The 17,892-nt window shown below is 29.2% G+C and overlaps 1 protein-coding gene across 1 annotated transcript; it reads left to right on the plus strand.

Moving 5' to 3' along the window:
* The first annotated feature begins 4,353 nt into the window (after window positions 1–4,353).
* Window positions 4,354–15,326, plus strand: LOC145108214 (protein NEN1-like). The gene is made up of 6 exons (XM_079045224.1): window positions 4,354–4,770; window positions 4,855–5,012; window positions 13,474–13,520; window positions 13,647–13,710; window positions 14,409–14,797; window positions 14,937–15,326. Exons 1-6 carry the CDS (start codon window positions 4,491–4,493, stop codon window positions 15,187–15,189), a joined length of 1,191 nt encoding a protein of 396 aa, XP_078901350.1. The 5' UTR covers window positions 4,354–4,490; the 3' UTR covers window positions 15,190–15,326.
* Window positions 15,327–17,892: the final 2,566 nt, after the last annotated feature.

Consider the following 17,892-nt stretch of genomic DNA (forward strand, 5'->3'; position numbering starts at 1 on the left):
CATCAAAACAACTCAAGGGAGGTTCGAAAACCAAACCCTAATTAAGGAATCATACTAATTTCGACATTGGGGGTTTTACCCATACCTTGAATTCGAAATTTAGAGATAGAAGAGAAGGGGCTATACCTAGCAAGCTTTTGATTCCTCTTTCCTTTGCATGAATGCTCAAAAATTGTCTTGTATCAAACCCTAGGATCCAAGAAGGTGAAAAATCGCCATTGGAGAGGGTTTTGGAGCTCAAATTCGTTCTTCATCCATAAGAGAAGAGTGGGTACATCTTATGTCCCACATTTTCACATTTGGTCCCTCTAATTCATGCATTTTGTCTATTTTTACCATTACTCCATTTATTTTAACATTTGACTAAAATATTGACATAACAAGTCCTCTTCCATCAATTATTTAAGTTTGATACTCCTTTCCACTAACCGAGTCAACCCTTTGGTCAACTCACTTTGTCAATTTGGCACTTTTGCCCCTTTAACTTTTAAAATGTTATTATTTTCCCTTCTAAACTTCCAAACTTCATATCAACTAACGATTTGATTATCCCTTGATGATTTAATTATATAAATCATTTTTCATTTATTTACTTTATTAATTTAAGAATGCGGTCTTAAATTTTATGACGTTACATGGACACCTCAGCCCATCACAAATATGTCGACATATGCATAATACAGATAAACGAACAACTCAACATCACATGTAAAAATCTATAAGTCTACCTGCGTAACAACATACTACAGTCTAACCACATCCTAGAACACTAGGATACATACTGTAATATTACTATAGTGAGAAAACTCTCCTGAGCTAAACAACAAAAGCTCAACGGAAACCTCAACAACAGAACAATCAACACTAGCTACCTAATACCAAACCAAGACCAACCCTTAGTCAAATACTTAATTCTACCTAAGTTTGACCAAAAGTCAAACTAGTCAAAGTCAACCGTGACCACCGTGTCGTGTTCAATCCCCTTGACTGCGTCGTGGTCACTACAGGGCAAAATAGACGCGACTGAAACCTACCATCACGTCGCGACCCACTACTCACTGCATCGTGGTGAGCATCCAAAACAACTTAAAGTTTAAGCACTTAACCCTTAACCTCCAAAGCTTAAAAGCTCATATATGATTCTTCTTAAGGTCTTAATGGATAAAGAGTCCAACTTTATCCATCCAAACAACTCCATAAAGCTAAATCTAAAATCCTAAGTTCAAAAACCTCACAAAAAGGTTATAACTTGTGCATGGACTCAAAGTAACCCCATTTCTTTATTGACAAAGGTCCAGAAGCCAACTATAATACTTAGAATTTCTGGAGTTCATCAAACTCCATGAACTCAAAGGTTTTTAGGAACAAAACATCATTTCATGGACTAAAACTCATAATACTTCAAGATCCAAAGACAATGTACCAAAAAGCAAGGAACTTTGCAACTTACGAAGGTCCATAAAGTAGATGAAGGCTGATCGCTTCAGTTTCAAAGCTTCAAAACCAAGTCTTGGAGAATACCACACACAAGAGCCACAAAAGCATCATAAAAATGGATGAGAGGAAAGAGAAGGAGCTCCATCTATGAAAAAGGAGGCTAGGGTTTGCTCCCAATGTGTTCTTGATGTGATGGAACACGGAGGTAAGGTCATTAAATACGGGGGAAACCCAAATTTTGATGGGCTTGGGCTGCACAACCACCGTGCCACGGTGGCTTTCTCACCATGTCGTGGTAACGGGCTTTTGCTGATTCCTTTCTAACTTTAAATGATCATAACTTCCTTGTTTCAAATCCATTTTCGGTGATCTTTATATGCACACAAAGGTATTGACAAGCCTTAATTCTATCTAATTACCTTTGACTTAATGAATATTGAACTTAATCAAAGAGTCAAAATATTGCTTTCCCATTCTACCATTTTGGCTCTAAAACACAATTCAAGAGCTTAATTCTACAATTTTTTTTATTTTTTATTTTTTTTATATATTTATATGTATACATGTTTTTGAAGGAGTTTTTCAACTTTCAAATTTTTTTTAATTGGTTTTTTTTTTATTATTTCCTATATATTTTGTAGATTGTATTTTTCAAATGAACACAAGTCTTTGTTGCAACTTGCAACGACCAAATGTTAGTTTTATTTAGTATATATGGGCGCGTTTGACAAAAGTAACTGTTAACTAGTAGCGGGCAGCATGTAACTAGTAGTTGGAAGCTGTAGCTTTTATTTGTTATATGAGTGTTTGGCAAAAAAAAACTGGAAGCTTTTGAAATATGTAAAATTACTTAAAAGGACAATTGTTTATATATATATATATATATATATATATATATATATATATATATATATATATATATATATATATATATATATATATATATATATATATATATAGGGAAAAGTGAATATACGCTTAAGGGTATATATACTTAGGTACCCAAACTCACCATACTACAACGTTTTGTATCATAAATACATTGTAATTGTCCAATGTTCTTATAATTCAACTTCTAACTTGATTTACTTCCAAGATTTTTATAAATTTTACATCTATCTTCCTCTTATATAATTTTAATTTTCAACTATAATATATATAGCCTAATAGGTGTTAGGCAAAAAGATGTGATGTAAGAGTAAGATTATAGTGAAATTTCAAAAATCTTGAAAGTAAATAAGATTAGGGGTTGAATTTTGAGAACATTATAATGAATATATAAAACAAAACGACATATTATGGTGAGTTTGAGTACTTAAGCTTATATACCCTTAAGGATATATTCACTTTTTTCCCCATATATATATATATATATATATATATATATATATATATATATATATATATATATATATATATATATATATATATAAAAGGATGATTCTGAAAATTGATTTAAAAAATTCAGCAGCATTTTGTTAAACGCTACATGAAGTAACTTTTAGATTTGAAACGTTTTATTTAAATTAAAAACTAAACGCTCGTACTAGCAAATAAAATTTTTTGTTTAAAGTAGAGCGTTTTATCAAAATGTAGAAGTTAGAAACTCCGAAACTCTTCGTGCCAAACACGCCCATAAACTATATATTTTTAAATAGATATATGGAATCTGCATCATTAAAAAATAAATGAAAACCAATAACTTGCAGGGGAAGGAAGACAAAGAATCCATGCACGTACGTCATTTCTCTTTTTCACTTTAAACTTTCCTTCGTTTCTAGGTAACTTCTCAATTTTCCCTTCTTATTTAACATCTTCTTCTACTCGTTTTTAATTTAGTTTCAAAATTGTTCAGATAAAATAAAATACCTTTAATTGAAATTTGGTAGAAATATTCTACGTAATTGATCTAATTTATTTATATTCACAGTTTAATTTTTTTTTTTTTACTTTTTGTCAAACACTTAAAATCTTGTAAAGACAACACAATGAAAGTTTAATTAAACTCAGAAATTTGAATCAATAATTATTGATAGGTAAAAAGATACAAAACGATGGAAATATTTCAAAAATAAACATTAGATTCTTTATGCAGTACAAAATAGGTAATTTACATTTTCCAGTCAAAAGTAATTATTGTATTTCTAAAATAATCATTCCTATGATGACTTATTGGGTAAGCATACGTAGAGAACGTCTAAAGTTTAAATTCTAGAGGTTTCAATCAGGATTATTAGTAGGGGTAATGCAGTATTACCTTACGAATGCAAGGGAAGACGTCTCTGTGTCTTCACCAAATAATGAACCATCTCCCGGGGTATATGTTTTAAGCGGGAATATCTTAAACTTTTTAAGAAAGGAAAAAAAATAAATTATTGAAATTTAAGTAATGTTGAATTATTTATCATTTTTTAGATTCAGTTTTTACATATTTTTTGGGCAACTATGCATAAAGGAGTTCCTTTTGATTTGAATGGAATACCTGTCGAAGAAATTACAGAAAATGTTGACGAAGGAGAAATAATTTTCAATAAAGTGACCAATGAATGAGAAAAGTTACTACCAAAACCTATGTTGGTTAATCTTTTTCTAGCAATGAAGTGCCTTTTGCCCTTTATTAAAACATTACAATAATTAACAGATCTTCACTTTAAAATTATGTTTTCATGAATAAAAATGGAAAATAAAAGCTCAACTCATGATAACATTAAGAAGATCACATTAATTTATTTTTCCAAAAGAATGACAAGTCACAAGTTCCATTAAAACAAAATAATCACGACTCGTTAAAAGTTTCATTTAGGAATAAAAAAAAGGTCATATTTTTAAACTTTTAGTTTTTTATTTTTAATTGAAAACTCCATTATCAAAAGTAAGTTTCTTCTCCAAAGCTAAACTACTTGTATAGTTGTATTTCCGCTTCCTATATATATAAAGCAGGTGATCATGAATTCATGATCACTACATCGCCATTGATGTTTAACTCCCATATCGCGCCTTAATTCTCCCATTTCTCTCTCTCACCCACACACACATACACACAGAGTTGCGATATGGCGTCCAGCGTAGACCGATCGGAGATAGCTTTCTTCGATCTGGAAACAACTATGCCAACCCGACCCGGAGAGGAGCGTGCAATTTTGGAATTTGGGTCGATTTTAGTTTGCCCTGAGAGGCTGATTGAGCTGAACAGCTTCGATACACTGGTTAGACCACACGATCTCTCTCTAATTCCTGACTCGTTCGTTCGCTCCAATGGAATCACCGCCGACGCTGTCTTCTCTGCCCCCTCCTTTTCGGATATCGCAGATAGGGTTTACGACATCTTACATGGTAAAATTGATATCCCCAATCTCCCTTTATACTACAGATTTTTGTATAAAAGTGCTAGCTTTGAATCGATGGGTTGTTTAACAGGAAGAGTATGGGCGGGTCACAATATATTGAGGTTTGATTGCGTGAGGTTAAGGGAGGCGTATGCGCAGATAAATCGGCCGCCGCCGGAACCCAAAGGAACCATTGATTCATTGGCGTTGTTGACACAGAGGTTTGGGAGGAGAGCCGGTGACATGAAGGTATGTTGTTACTGATTCCCAGAATCTTTGATGAAACCATCTTTAAAAATTGAATTTTTAGAAGCGTCGAAATTTATTTTTATAGCTTTATTTTAGAGAAAATTACATTTTACGGTAGCCAACTATTTGTTTTGTTTGATTTTATCATTAAAGTTTTTTTTTTTTTTTTTTTTTCAATTTGATTATTAATCGTTTTTTCTTTTAATATTTAACTAAATTTATAATTTACCTGTTAAATAAAATATCGATCTTTATAGGTCATGATACTTAGCTAGTGTTCGTTACATAGAGACAAAATGTTTGATAAAGAACTATAATTAATCAAAAAATTAAAGAATTAATTTTGAACTTCAGAATGTAAAACAATCTACAATAAAATAAATAAATTGTATTTTTCTATGTTAGAGCGCATGTACATGATTATATCAAAAAACTTATTTTATTTTTTAAATTATTTAAGTCATGTTTTTTGTCTAGAAAAAAATTTGATTATAACAAAATTCATGATTTTTCGTCCTCTTTAAATAAAGATTCATAGTGATCTGTAAAAAACGAGTTTTTTTTTTGTTACTTTGTTCAATAATCTGCTCATATTAACATGTGAATTTCAACTGCATCAAATTTGTATAGAAGATAATTCGCATATAAATAGTTATTGTGTTTGTTTTTTTCAACAATTATTGATAATTCACTAATTACTTTTTAACATATTATAATTTTATGGTTAATATTCTATGTGAATGATCATCGTGTACAAAAATCATTAAATCTATCGGAACTTTTTATCCACATTCACATTTTGATGATAAACATGGATTAATAATACAAATATGAATGGTCGGGATATATCAAATTTACATGTGAATTCAAACAAAAAAGTCACATTCACATATGAATCTTACTAAATTAAATGTTAATCTATGTAAATTCACTTCATTTTTTTACGATTTCAATATTTTGATCATACACAAATAAATTTACTAATAATCAAAGGATTTCAATATTTTGATCATACGCAAATAAATTTGCTAATAATCAAAGATGAATTTACTTATATTCACATATAAGAGATCAATAATTGTTGAAAAATGGGATACAATAAACATTAATATGTGAATTCATTTTTATACAAATTTGATAAGGCTTATCATTTCTTCCTCAAATTCTCCAAGAAATGAACATGCTTGGCACTTTTCAAGCTATCTATTGTGATATAATATTTCATGGTGTGTTTCTCATGCATGTTTTCGATATACTCAATTAGGCTTATCATTTTTTCCTCAATTTTAGATGAGAAAAAACTCATCGTGGTGTCACTCGGTTATGTTATCCAATGTCCTTAATGCATCTCAGCTTTACAAAATTGCAAAGATTTTCCTAAAAACTTTTTATAATCCTAAAATTATTAGATTGGCGTTGAGTTCAAAATAGAAAAACACCTTCAATAAAAAAATAGAGAAAAAAATGTTTATGTGCTAATAAATGTTTCATAACCTCTTGTTCTCCCTATCAGCAACTTCTTGAATAATGTCAAAAGTTTTCCTAACTTCAAAGGAATAATAAAAACAATACCATATAAAAACTTGTCAACTTTTACTATGTTCATCATAAGCAGATGGTGTAAAACATAGTGACACATCCATTAAAGAAATTTATTTATTGGGTTCAACTTATATTTTGTAATCAAACCGCAAAGACATACACATGTGCAAAATGCAAAGAATACAGAAAAGAAACATAGATGAAAATAGATAAACAATAATTATCAAGAAAGATTGAGGGTGGAGAGGAGAGAATATAGACAAGAAAAATAGGTTGTAAATGGGAAGGGCATGTTGGTTTCTTCTTGTTCTACATGCTTCAACCTCCTCTCTTCCAACAAAAGACGTCAAACTGAATGGAGTCATATATGTTTTGAGTGAGAAATATTCTTTATTAAAGAGTACAGATAAAATAATTGAAAAAATAAAACAGATAAAGGCAAAACAGTCTTTTTTATGTCTAGTGAGACAAATACGCAACATGATAGAGTTTAAAAGGATTATCCAAGTGAAAAAAAATGTAAGGGGTGAAACTTGAAATTTATCACAAATCACAGGACCATTTATATAATTTACCATGTAGTTTACAACTTTTGCACAAAAGGTCATTAGAATAACTATTTTTTAAGTAGTACAAAAGAAAAATAAACAAACTTTGTATTTGAAAAGCTAAGAGTTTGATCTGAAATCTCAAACATTTCTCTACCGTACGATGTGAAGTTGCAGCCAACAATTGTAAGGACCATTTACTCTACACTACACTAATGAATAACCATCACTTATTAAAAATATAATCGAAACAATTACAATGAACATCAAACCAAATACGATTTCACGAACCACCTATAGTCCAAATGGTCAATATCCTTAACTTCATAAAATATTATTCACCCGCTCCCATGATACCCACTCTACAAAAAGTATTGATTATCGGTAATAATGTTAATAAGGATAAACTACAATAATAACCTTTTAAGGAAAATTGTGGGAAATAACAATATACACTACTCTTTTAAAATTGCCTAAGGTGTAGATTGTCCTTGGCACATAGCTCTTGCGAACTTTTAACTTCTAGCTTTTAAGAAAAAACAAAAAGAAAAGAAAAAGTTTTGTTGGTCAGCATGATTTTTAGGGTTTGGGTTAATTAAAAAAACTACTTCAATTAATGTTTACCAATTTTTCTTTTCAAGTTTTAACAAATTTACTTAAATACCCTTTAAAATAAGTAAATCATAATCCATATTTTTTGGTAATTACCTTATACCATTAAATATAAATATATTTAAACAATTATGATGTTTTTATTTGAAACAAAATATATATCTTAAATGATTAAATATAAATCTAATTTAATAAGTATGATATCTTTATTTGAAACCATCATATTCAATGGATTTTATAATTTATTAATCTTCATCTAACAAATAAACAAATATTTATTATATGAATATACAAACCAAAATTAATATCATACAGTAGTATTGTCTTTTAGAAACATCTGTAATATGTAAAAAAAATGTTTGATATGTGTTCTTTCAAAATTGAAAACTATTATTTACTTTATTTGTAAAAAATTCACCATTTAGTAATATGCATAATTTTTTTTCACCAATTGAGAATCTAATGGTACATTCTGTATTGAAATTTGAAATATTTTTATTTTTTACCTTTTTAGATAACTATCGTTTATAAAATCTAATTTATCATATTTGTATTTAAATTTAGTTTATATCCATGTTCTTTTATGTCCTTTTAAAAGCTCTCAACTACTTGCGTCGAACACTCTTATATAAATAAACCTTACAATTTACAGCTTCCAACTGGCAACTAATAGCTTCCGGTTTCTGGCTTCCCGCTATACTCTTATCGTACACGTTTGTAGTGTATATTGTTATTTCACACAATTTTCTTTTTAAAGTTATTATTCTAGTTAATTCTCATTAATATTATTATAAAAAATCAATACATATGTATGTGAATAAGCATACGCGCATTTGCATATGCACATATGCAAAAAAGAAAAACAACACAAAACATATATAAGTCGTGTCTAAGACATTTATTAAAACTTCATTTTTTATTTTTTTTTCATATGTGCATATGCATATGAACGTACATTTAAAATTTATTTTGGGTGATCATTCTAGACATTTTATAAGGGCAATTTAGTATATTTGTTTTAAAAATATTTGCGTAGGAAAAAAGTTCACAAGTTCTTAGGGTTTGTTGGTTCTCACTATATATATATATATATATATATATATATATATATATATATATAAACCTTTTGTTCCTCCAATCTTCAGACTCATATAAAATAATAACATGTGGAATCCAGTAATTCTCTATGAATCTCCTATTTTTATTTTGACATTGATAAAATGAATAGGATGATGGATATATTTATCAAAAAGGAAATCCTTCTTGAACTTGTCTTCATTTGATATGATGCTTTAATTAAATACACCCACCTCTTGACGGACTATGAAAGACGTCTTCTTCCTACCACCACAATCGCTTCTTCTGTGGTCCAACACCAACCCTAGCCACCTCCTTCATCTCCGATGACAACCCCACAATACCGAAGAATGTATGTTTCCAAATGAGTCTCCAGTAATGGGTTCATATGAAAACACAAATTTAGGACACAAAGATGAAGATATGGTTTAAATGAGAAAAACAATAGGGAACACAATGAGGACATGTTTAACTTTCATAACCAGTATGCACTAGCGTGGTTCTGATGAAAAAAAAAATTGGGGAATGGTGTGGTCTGCTTTGAATACAAAAATCGTGAATCGAACTGCTATCTGAAACCAGTGGGGTTCATTCCTCATTAGGTAAACTTCGTTTGAATGGTGGGTTTAATTTTTTATTTGAAATTTATTTTCTTCAACATCTTCTTTAAGTTCACCATCCTAAAAAAAACTCATATCTTTTTGGGTTTATCCCGGTGGTGAAAGATTGAATAATATTAATCTTGGTTTATTAGTTCTTTTGATTTCATCTTAATAATTATAGTTTTGGCATTTGATTTTTAATGAATTTTGTTGTTTTCTTTTTGTTTGATTTAGTTATAGTCTTAAATATGATTTTGCTATTTAGTAGTGGTGGTAGGTGGTTTAGAGGAAGATAGTGTTAGTGGGAGGTGGTTGTAGGAAGCATATGGTGGTAAGAGGTGAATAAGTTCTTGGATTAAAATGAAAGACGACTTTAATTAAAATGCTTATTAATAACAAATAAAGAAAAAGTCATGTCAGTGTCACATAAGCATGTCCTAGTAACTCATATGTGATATGTCATGTCAGCTAAGTGTGGTAACCGAATGATCTTTTCATTTGTTTCATAATGGTTTAATTGTCACTGATTTTACAAGTTTAATATTAAGCATATTAATGACTAATTCACGACAAATTATAGTGACGGATTTAGAAAAATTTCATATTGGGGACACTATATCAACTATATGATCAGGTCATATCAAATTGGTTAAAACAATCGGGTCTGGTAAAAAAATGATCTATTATTCCATTCCAATAAAAAAACAAAATTCATATGTAGTTTATGAAAATTAATTGATTGACATGAAACCTATATTCAAAGTTTAAACCATTATAAATTTTCATAAAAATAACAAAATCAAATAAAAATTGACTGCAAAATTTACATATAACAGTCACTTTATCATTTATAATAATACTTTTAAAAAAACTTATATGAATAACATTCAAAAATCATCTTTTATAACCCTTAAGTTATATGATATAAGTAATAAGATAAATAAATAGAAAAAATTGAAATAATCGGAATAGTTGCAATGAAGTAAAATAACAATTTTTTTTTGAAGTGGAGTGTTAAAAAGCCTCCTACGTCCTGTCACACTGTCGCAAGTTCATATATACAAGGCGAACTCCCTCACGTTGTGTGATAATACAATTAAATAAGTAAAATAATAATTCTTACAAAACTATTATTTATATTTCTACTTGAAAAATCAATGTTAGTAATAAAGCAAATCTATAGTTAACCAATTAGTTTTATTAAACATTATAGTTTTAAATAATTATGAATTATACCATTAACTGGTAATTTTATAAACTGTATAAAGTTGTGTAAATTATATATCAAATGTATGATGATCTATAAAAAACAAATAATAAAAATAATAAACAGTACAAAGTTTAATAATATAAAAATACTAAAACATTTATTATTACATTTGTATTAAAAAATATCTATGTAAAATGAATAAGAAAAAGTTTGAAAAAGTAAACACTATAGCTTTTAATAACATAAAAATACTAAAACATCTATTCTATGCTACTAATATAAGTTACAAAGTTATAAATAAAAGGAAAATAAAAAACCATTAGTTATTACTAATTAATTATCATAAGTTAAAAACTATTAAGTTGTGAGTACTACACATACATAAATAGAAAAACTCTTAAGTTGTAGTGAGAGTTTCAAATAAATGTAGTTTTTAAAAATATGTTTCTGTTGTTATAGTTTTAAAGTATTAGTGATGTATGTCATTAATTGATAATTTTATTATATAACGAATGACAAACATATGAAAAAAATAGACATTATAATTTTTAATAAAAGAAAAATACTAAAACATCTATTATATATATATATATATATATATATATATATATATATATATATATATATATATATATATATATATATATAACGAATAACAAAAAGTATGAAAAAAATAAACATTATGACTTTTAATAACATAAAAACACTAAAACATCTATTATAATATTTGTATTAAAAAAACTTATTAATTTAACACCTACAAATCATACAAAAAATATATAAAAATCAATATACATGTGATATATAGAAACCCTATTATCCAAATATTCAACAAAAATCAACATACATTTGATATATATAATCACTATTATCCAAAGATTCAACAAAACTATTTTTTTTTAACTCTTTATATTTGAATCATAAATCTCTTCAAACACATGAATGATTTTTGTGAGTAAAACTTACTAATAAAAGTTACAAAGTTATAAACGAGAAGAAAATAAAAAATCATTAGTCATTAGTAATTAATAACAATAAATTAAAAACCTTTAAGTTGTAAGTACTAAATGTACATAAATTAGAAAATTCTTGGTTTATAATGGCAATTTAATATCAATGTAGTGCTTGAAAATATGTATCTATTATTAGATATTAGATATAATAAATAATAGATTCTTACAACATAATTGAAAGCACAAAATAATGTGGATTGTTTTAGAAGTAAAATCTATTTATGTTTCTTTATGTTTTTTTATTACAATAGAATTGAATACATCATCATGTTGTCAAAGAAATTCAATCACATATATTCGAGTGAAATATACATGAATAATTATACTTTATAAATTATAGTAGTTACATACCTGGAAACGAAATCCAATCAAACAAAAAATATAGAATATTGCAAACTAAGATCATGAATCTTCAAACTAGTTGTAACAAATAAATTAAAATAGATTCATACAAATAAATTAAAATAGATTCATATATATTTTTTTCTTTTGGCTCCAAATATAAAACCATGAATATTTTCTTGAAATATAAATAAAGTAGAATGAAAAAGATGTAAGTATAAATTAAAATTGAAAGAATCACCTAAATACCTTTTAGGTTTTTAAAACATTGATTATCATATTCACATTAACATATTTCATCATTTACCTTTTTCTTTCATTGTGAGTAACTAAGCATGAAATAATTTTTTATATATGATTTTTTTTCAATTAATCAAGCAATTAATTAGCATAAGTTGAAAATGTAGGAGTTTCAAATGAATATGATTCAATATAGATTAATTATCTTGAACCGCAATGATTTCAAGCTTTTTAAAATATTTTGGTTTTAGTTTTCACACTATGAACATACATACATATAAGAAGACGCATTAATCATTCACATGTAGGGCGTGTTCGGCACGGAGCGTTTGAGAGCTTCTAGCTTCTAGCGTTTGACAAAATGCTCTGTTTTGAACAGAAAGCCTCGTTCGGCACTACAAGCTTCTAGCGTTTAGTTTAAACAAAACGCTCAAATCCAAATGCTACTTCATATAGCGTTTAACAAAACGCTACAAGCTACAAGCTACCCGCTACCTGCTACCCGCTACAAGCCACCTGCTACCAGCTAATTTTGCCGAACACGCTCGTAGAAGGAAACATATTAATTGTAGAGGAATGATAATTTGTGCCCCTAAGTTTGATTGTTTTGAAGATCCTAGCCCAATTTTAAATGGGCCTGACATCATTAGATATATAGTTTTTTTTATTCAAAATAACATATAAAAAATATATAAAAAATCAGATTATTGGGGCTTCTTGCTATTGATATGAACAAAATTGACTATTATTAACCCAAAAGAAAGTTGGATGCCTTAAATCTAGGGAAGTTTGTGGAGCCTAAGACAAAAACACATATATAATTAATTGCATTACATTAATTTTCCCTTTATTTTTATCTATCATTATATGAATAAATTAAAAATTCAATACATTTGTTTTAGATTTTGAACTTGCGGATTTTAGGCAACTAATTACAACAATATTCTATTTTGTTTGCAATTACAAAAACAAAATTGTTGGAATAAACTTTTAGACTTTCTGACTTTCCTTATGAAGATGAATCATTTTCAAGTTTTTTTTCTTCATAAAAATAGAAATACATCCATCACACACACACACACACATATATATATATATATATATATATATATATATATATATATATATATATATATATAATATATTAATAAAACATCTATTGCACATAAAAGTAAAGACAAAGTAGCTTTGTTTTTTTTTTTTTTGTAATTTGTCGATATTTTTTTCTTCAAAAATTGTTGTTTCAAACTTTTGCTCATGATTTGATTTGTTCAGATTGACACTCTGGCTGCTTATTTCGGGCTTGGACAACAAAGACATAGGTAATTTCCCTATCCACCTACAAATATATAACATACGCATCACCACATTTTAGAATTCAAAATTTGTAAAATTTTCATTTAAAAACATCATCATCTTAATTCTTCTCCTTCAACGTCAACTTTCAGGAGTTTAGCCGATGTTCGAATGAATTTTGAAGTTGTCAAATGTTGCGCGACAGTTCTTTTCTTGGTAATTTCTCATGGAATTAAACATTCATTTCTGTATGAGTCTGTTTGATATGATGGAATGGAATCATAACGTACTGAAATATATGATGGAATAGAATCATAACGTACTGAAATAAACAAAGTAATAAAATATATAATTATATTCTATTATTATATTTGGTTGGCTTGAAGGAATAGAATGGGTCATTCAATCATGTTTATTGTGTATAAATGGAAAAGCAATAAAACTAAATTCATAAATAAATAAATAAAATCATAAAACTAAAGTGTAAGTAAATAAAGATATATCTTTAAAAAAAGTGCACATGTGCATGTTACTTTTCTTTTAAAACACATGTTAAATGTATTTCAAATAATATTGTTTAGCTTTTTCGGAAGATTAAAAAATTAATTGAAATTCTGAAATTTTTTGAAAGGTTAAAATTATTGAAGATGATATAATAAAAGTAATTTATAATTTTAATATATCATTCAAGGAGGGAAGAAAAGAAAAGAAAAAAAAAAAAACACTCCTCCCTCCCCATGGAATAAACACATCCATGGAGAAGGAATCACATTCAGTATAGAATGTTGCATCCCGTTTTTTTTTTGTTGTTGTAAACAACAAGATTTTTTAACTTCCAACTACACTATCTAAGTTTTTACAATTATTATCTCCCTGTTATAATGCAAACTCACTCAAACATACCAATCACACAGGAATCTATAAATCCAGGGGAAGAAATTCCAATTCCAGTTGAATCTGATAACGCCATTCCATATAATGAAGTTTCCATGGCGTCAATCACTGTAGTATCCGTTTCTCCCTATTTTCACAGGTTCCAAAAAATACAAATCCTTCACAGAGACATCCCGTTACAGATCCGCTGTGATTCCATGAGAATACGATTTGGATTGAGCACAAAATATCTCGATCATGCTGGAAGACCACGCTTAAGTTTTGTTGTGGATGCAAACTCTCCAAATCTTTGTGATCTACTTGATGCATGCGATAATATTACTAAGAGATTCATGGGTTTTGATTGCAACTCTGAATGGAGACCTCTTGTTAACAGAACGTTTTCTGACTCACCCACCGTTAGATTAAAGTAAGTTTTATGACTACCTATAAAATGAGAAATCATTTTATAAAGTACATATGATGAATAAAAAGTCCTTGTTTTAATAAAAATAAAAAACTATGAATAGATTTGAATTATTAGTATGAGTAATTTGTAATTTGTACAGCTTAAGGACTGAAGATGGAGAAAGTAGTGGGTGGATGACAGAGATATACCATAAGGATTCATCATCATCATCATCATCATCTTCTTTGTCTGCATCACAAATGGTTTCGAGTAGTAGTTATGATGTGGCAGAATTGGATTGGTTGTTTCGTCCCGGTGGCTTTGTGGATGCTAACTTGTGTTTAGAACCGTATAACTATCCAGAAAATGCTGGAATCCGTTTAGTGGCCAAGAAGTTAGTTGTTCATTACTAAATAGTAATGTTAGGATTATTATAGCTATTGTTGTATACTTGTGTTTATATATGGTCAAGAGACTATTGTTGCCATTAGAGTTTTATGTTAGGTATACCCTTTCACCAATATAATATTATTTCAAGACTTTGGGTTCATTACCATCACCAATACATTCATCATTCCTAACCTATTTTATAGTGTTTTTTTTATATATATTTTTTTAATTTTTTAATTTTAATTTTATTATTATTATTATTATTATGAATTTATCTAAGTTATCCGCATCTATCTAAAATGTTATATTTAACACCATTCGTTTAATTACTCGTTTTTTAAACATATCATATTTTAATAAATATTATCACTAGACATTAATATATATAAGTAAATATAATAGGATATATTGTTTCAAAAAGAATATAATACAATTAAGTAGATGTGGCAAAAATTAACACGATATGAAACCCAACACGAAATAAACGGGTTTGGATAAGATATTTCACTCGTTTAAATAAATAGGTTGACACGACACAACACGACATGTAAGGTTAGGGTTGAGAATTTCAACTCGAATATAACTCGAAAATGACCCGTCAATTTATATGCAAGTTTTTTGAATTTTGTAAATAAACTAGAAATATAAAAAACCAAAACAATAAGTAAAAGAAAACATTTGGATTGAGTCGTTTTATAATGTTGAAATGACTTAGCCGTCTAGATCAAGACTTCATTTTCAATTTTTCCGTTCTCTCCCAAACTACATAGTCCATTTGACCACTCTCTCATCCTCATGATCTTGTCTTCCACCTCCCCAACTCCTACTCTTTCAATTTTTTCATCTGAACTTACTATGGCTTCATCTATTCTGTCTCCAAACTATTAGTTTTTCCTTTCCACCTACCCAACTCCTACTCTTTCAACATGCTCAATATTTTAACCTCACATAAAACGACATATTTCAAGGTATACACCTAACACGAAGTCCGACACGAAAATAAACAGGTTGAAAAGACACGACACGTTAATTAAACGGGTCGGGTTAGGGTTAAACGCTTTCAACCCGTTTAGTGTGTCGACACGACATGAACTCGACACAACACAATACGATTGCCACCTCTACAATTAAGATTGAGAAAAATCGAAACCGAAAAATCGATGAAACCGAAATAAAAAGAATGAACCTACACTTTCAATTTTGGGTTTGAATTATTTAAAACGGAAAAAGTCGGTTTGGGTTTAGTATCAACTTTACAAGACAACCCAAAACACCGAACAAACCCAATATGTAAAACCGAACAAAAAATCCAACCCAACATATGTATATTTAAAAACTTAAAATAAGTGTGTTTTATTTTTATGCAACTTAGGTTAGAGCTTACGACTTAGATTAGAATTAAAAGCTTGAAATCCAAATCCCGGTCTCTCTCTCAAGTTAAAAAGCGTGCAAAACCCTAGTCCGCGAACTCGTTAAATTTGGTTGGAATCTGTTTCACATTTTTTATAATTCCTGGAAAATGGGTTAAAACACAACAACCCAACAACACGTCGGTTGAAACCGAGAAAACGTTGAGTATCTTCAGAAGTGATGCATGAGCTGTCCTTGCGGCATATGAGCTACTGAATAAGGAACTCACTCTATCAAGTAAGTTACGCTTAGGAGCGTTGAGTATATTTAGAAGGGAGCATATGGACAACTCGGGTAGTGTATTGAAGTTAGCATGTGTGAAGTACGGGGAACTTGTCTTTACAATGGATTAGTATAGGAGTTCCATATATGTTCGCGAGGAAGCAGTTGAACCACCAGGTCGTGTATTGGAATGGTGGAACTTGGTTAGCTCACAATATAGAGCGGTTATCTATTGCCATAGATTGGCAATTGTGAATCAGTTTCAGAAAGGGTATGCATACTTTCCCTGTATTATATTGTATTCAAGCATCGTCGCAAGTCTAGAAGTAAATGAGTGTCCGAGGATATTCTTCTTTAAATATGGGGATAGAGTGATACATTTGGAATTCATTGGTGCTCCACCAGCATGTGTAAGGATTATAGATTGATATTGTTTGACTCATGTTGGGGTGGAGCCCGTCAGGTTTTAGATTGTGTGCTACACGGATGTTATGTGTTGAGTTGTCCATGGATAGGGTGAACATGGGTTAGTATGATTGACCATGATAAACCCTTATGGGCAAGTGGTCAAGGTTTGGATGATCATGATAGGCCTTTCAGGGAAGTGATCAGTCCTCAGTATGCCCGTGTATGAGATAAACCCTTCGGGGGAATCAATATGTTAGTGTAGAACTGCTATGTGTAAGGAATGTATTATGTTAGTGGATAATAACAAGTTGAAAGTCAGAATTGTGCGTCAAAAGTCTCCAATCAAGTTCGATTATCAGTAATGGAGCATTAGTTCTAGAAACTATAAGCCATAAGACTCCCAATAGTGCTTGATGATTATACTTTTGGGACCAATGACATAGCGATGACTTGTCAAGAAATCAAGTATGCATTAGAAGCCCTTTACGAGCATGGTCTCCAGGTGCGAAAATTTGTTGAGATTGCCTTATTGAAATGTTTTTTGATACTCGTTTCACCGTAGATTGGACTATTCCCTCGTCGGAAGAAAGATTGGTTGATGGGTATATCTAGAGAACCCTTTTTCTTGATTCATTAAAAGAATTGCGTGAGAGTTGTATTCTTCGAGATAGTCGAGGCGGATTTCG

Source organism: Lactuca virosa, chromosome 4, assembly GCF_052849685.1.
Source record: "Lactuca virosa cultivar CGN04683 chromosome 4, Lactuca_virosa_CGN04683_v6, whole genome shotgun sequence".
Taxonomy (NCBI): domain Eukaryota; kingdom Viridiplantae; phylum Streptophyta; class Magnoliopsida; order Asterales; family Asteraceae; genus Lactuca; species Lactuca virosa.

Excerpts from the sequence above, each read along its gene's own strand:
- LOC145108214 (XM_079045224.1), top strand. The coding sequence starts at position 4,491 with ATGGCGTCCAGCGTAGACCGATCGGAGATAGCTTTCTTCGATCTGGAA. Across the intron at positions 4,771-4,854 it reads GGTTTACGACATCTTACATG|GAAGAGTATGGGCGGGTCAC; the intron begins GTAAAATTGATA and ends GTTGTTTAACAG. Across the intron at positions 5,013-13,473 it reads GGAGAGCCGGTGACATGAAG|ATTGACACTCTGGCTGCTTA; the intron begins GTATGTTGTTAC and ends TGATTTGTTCAG.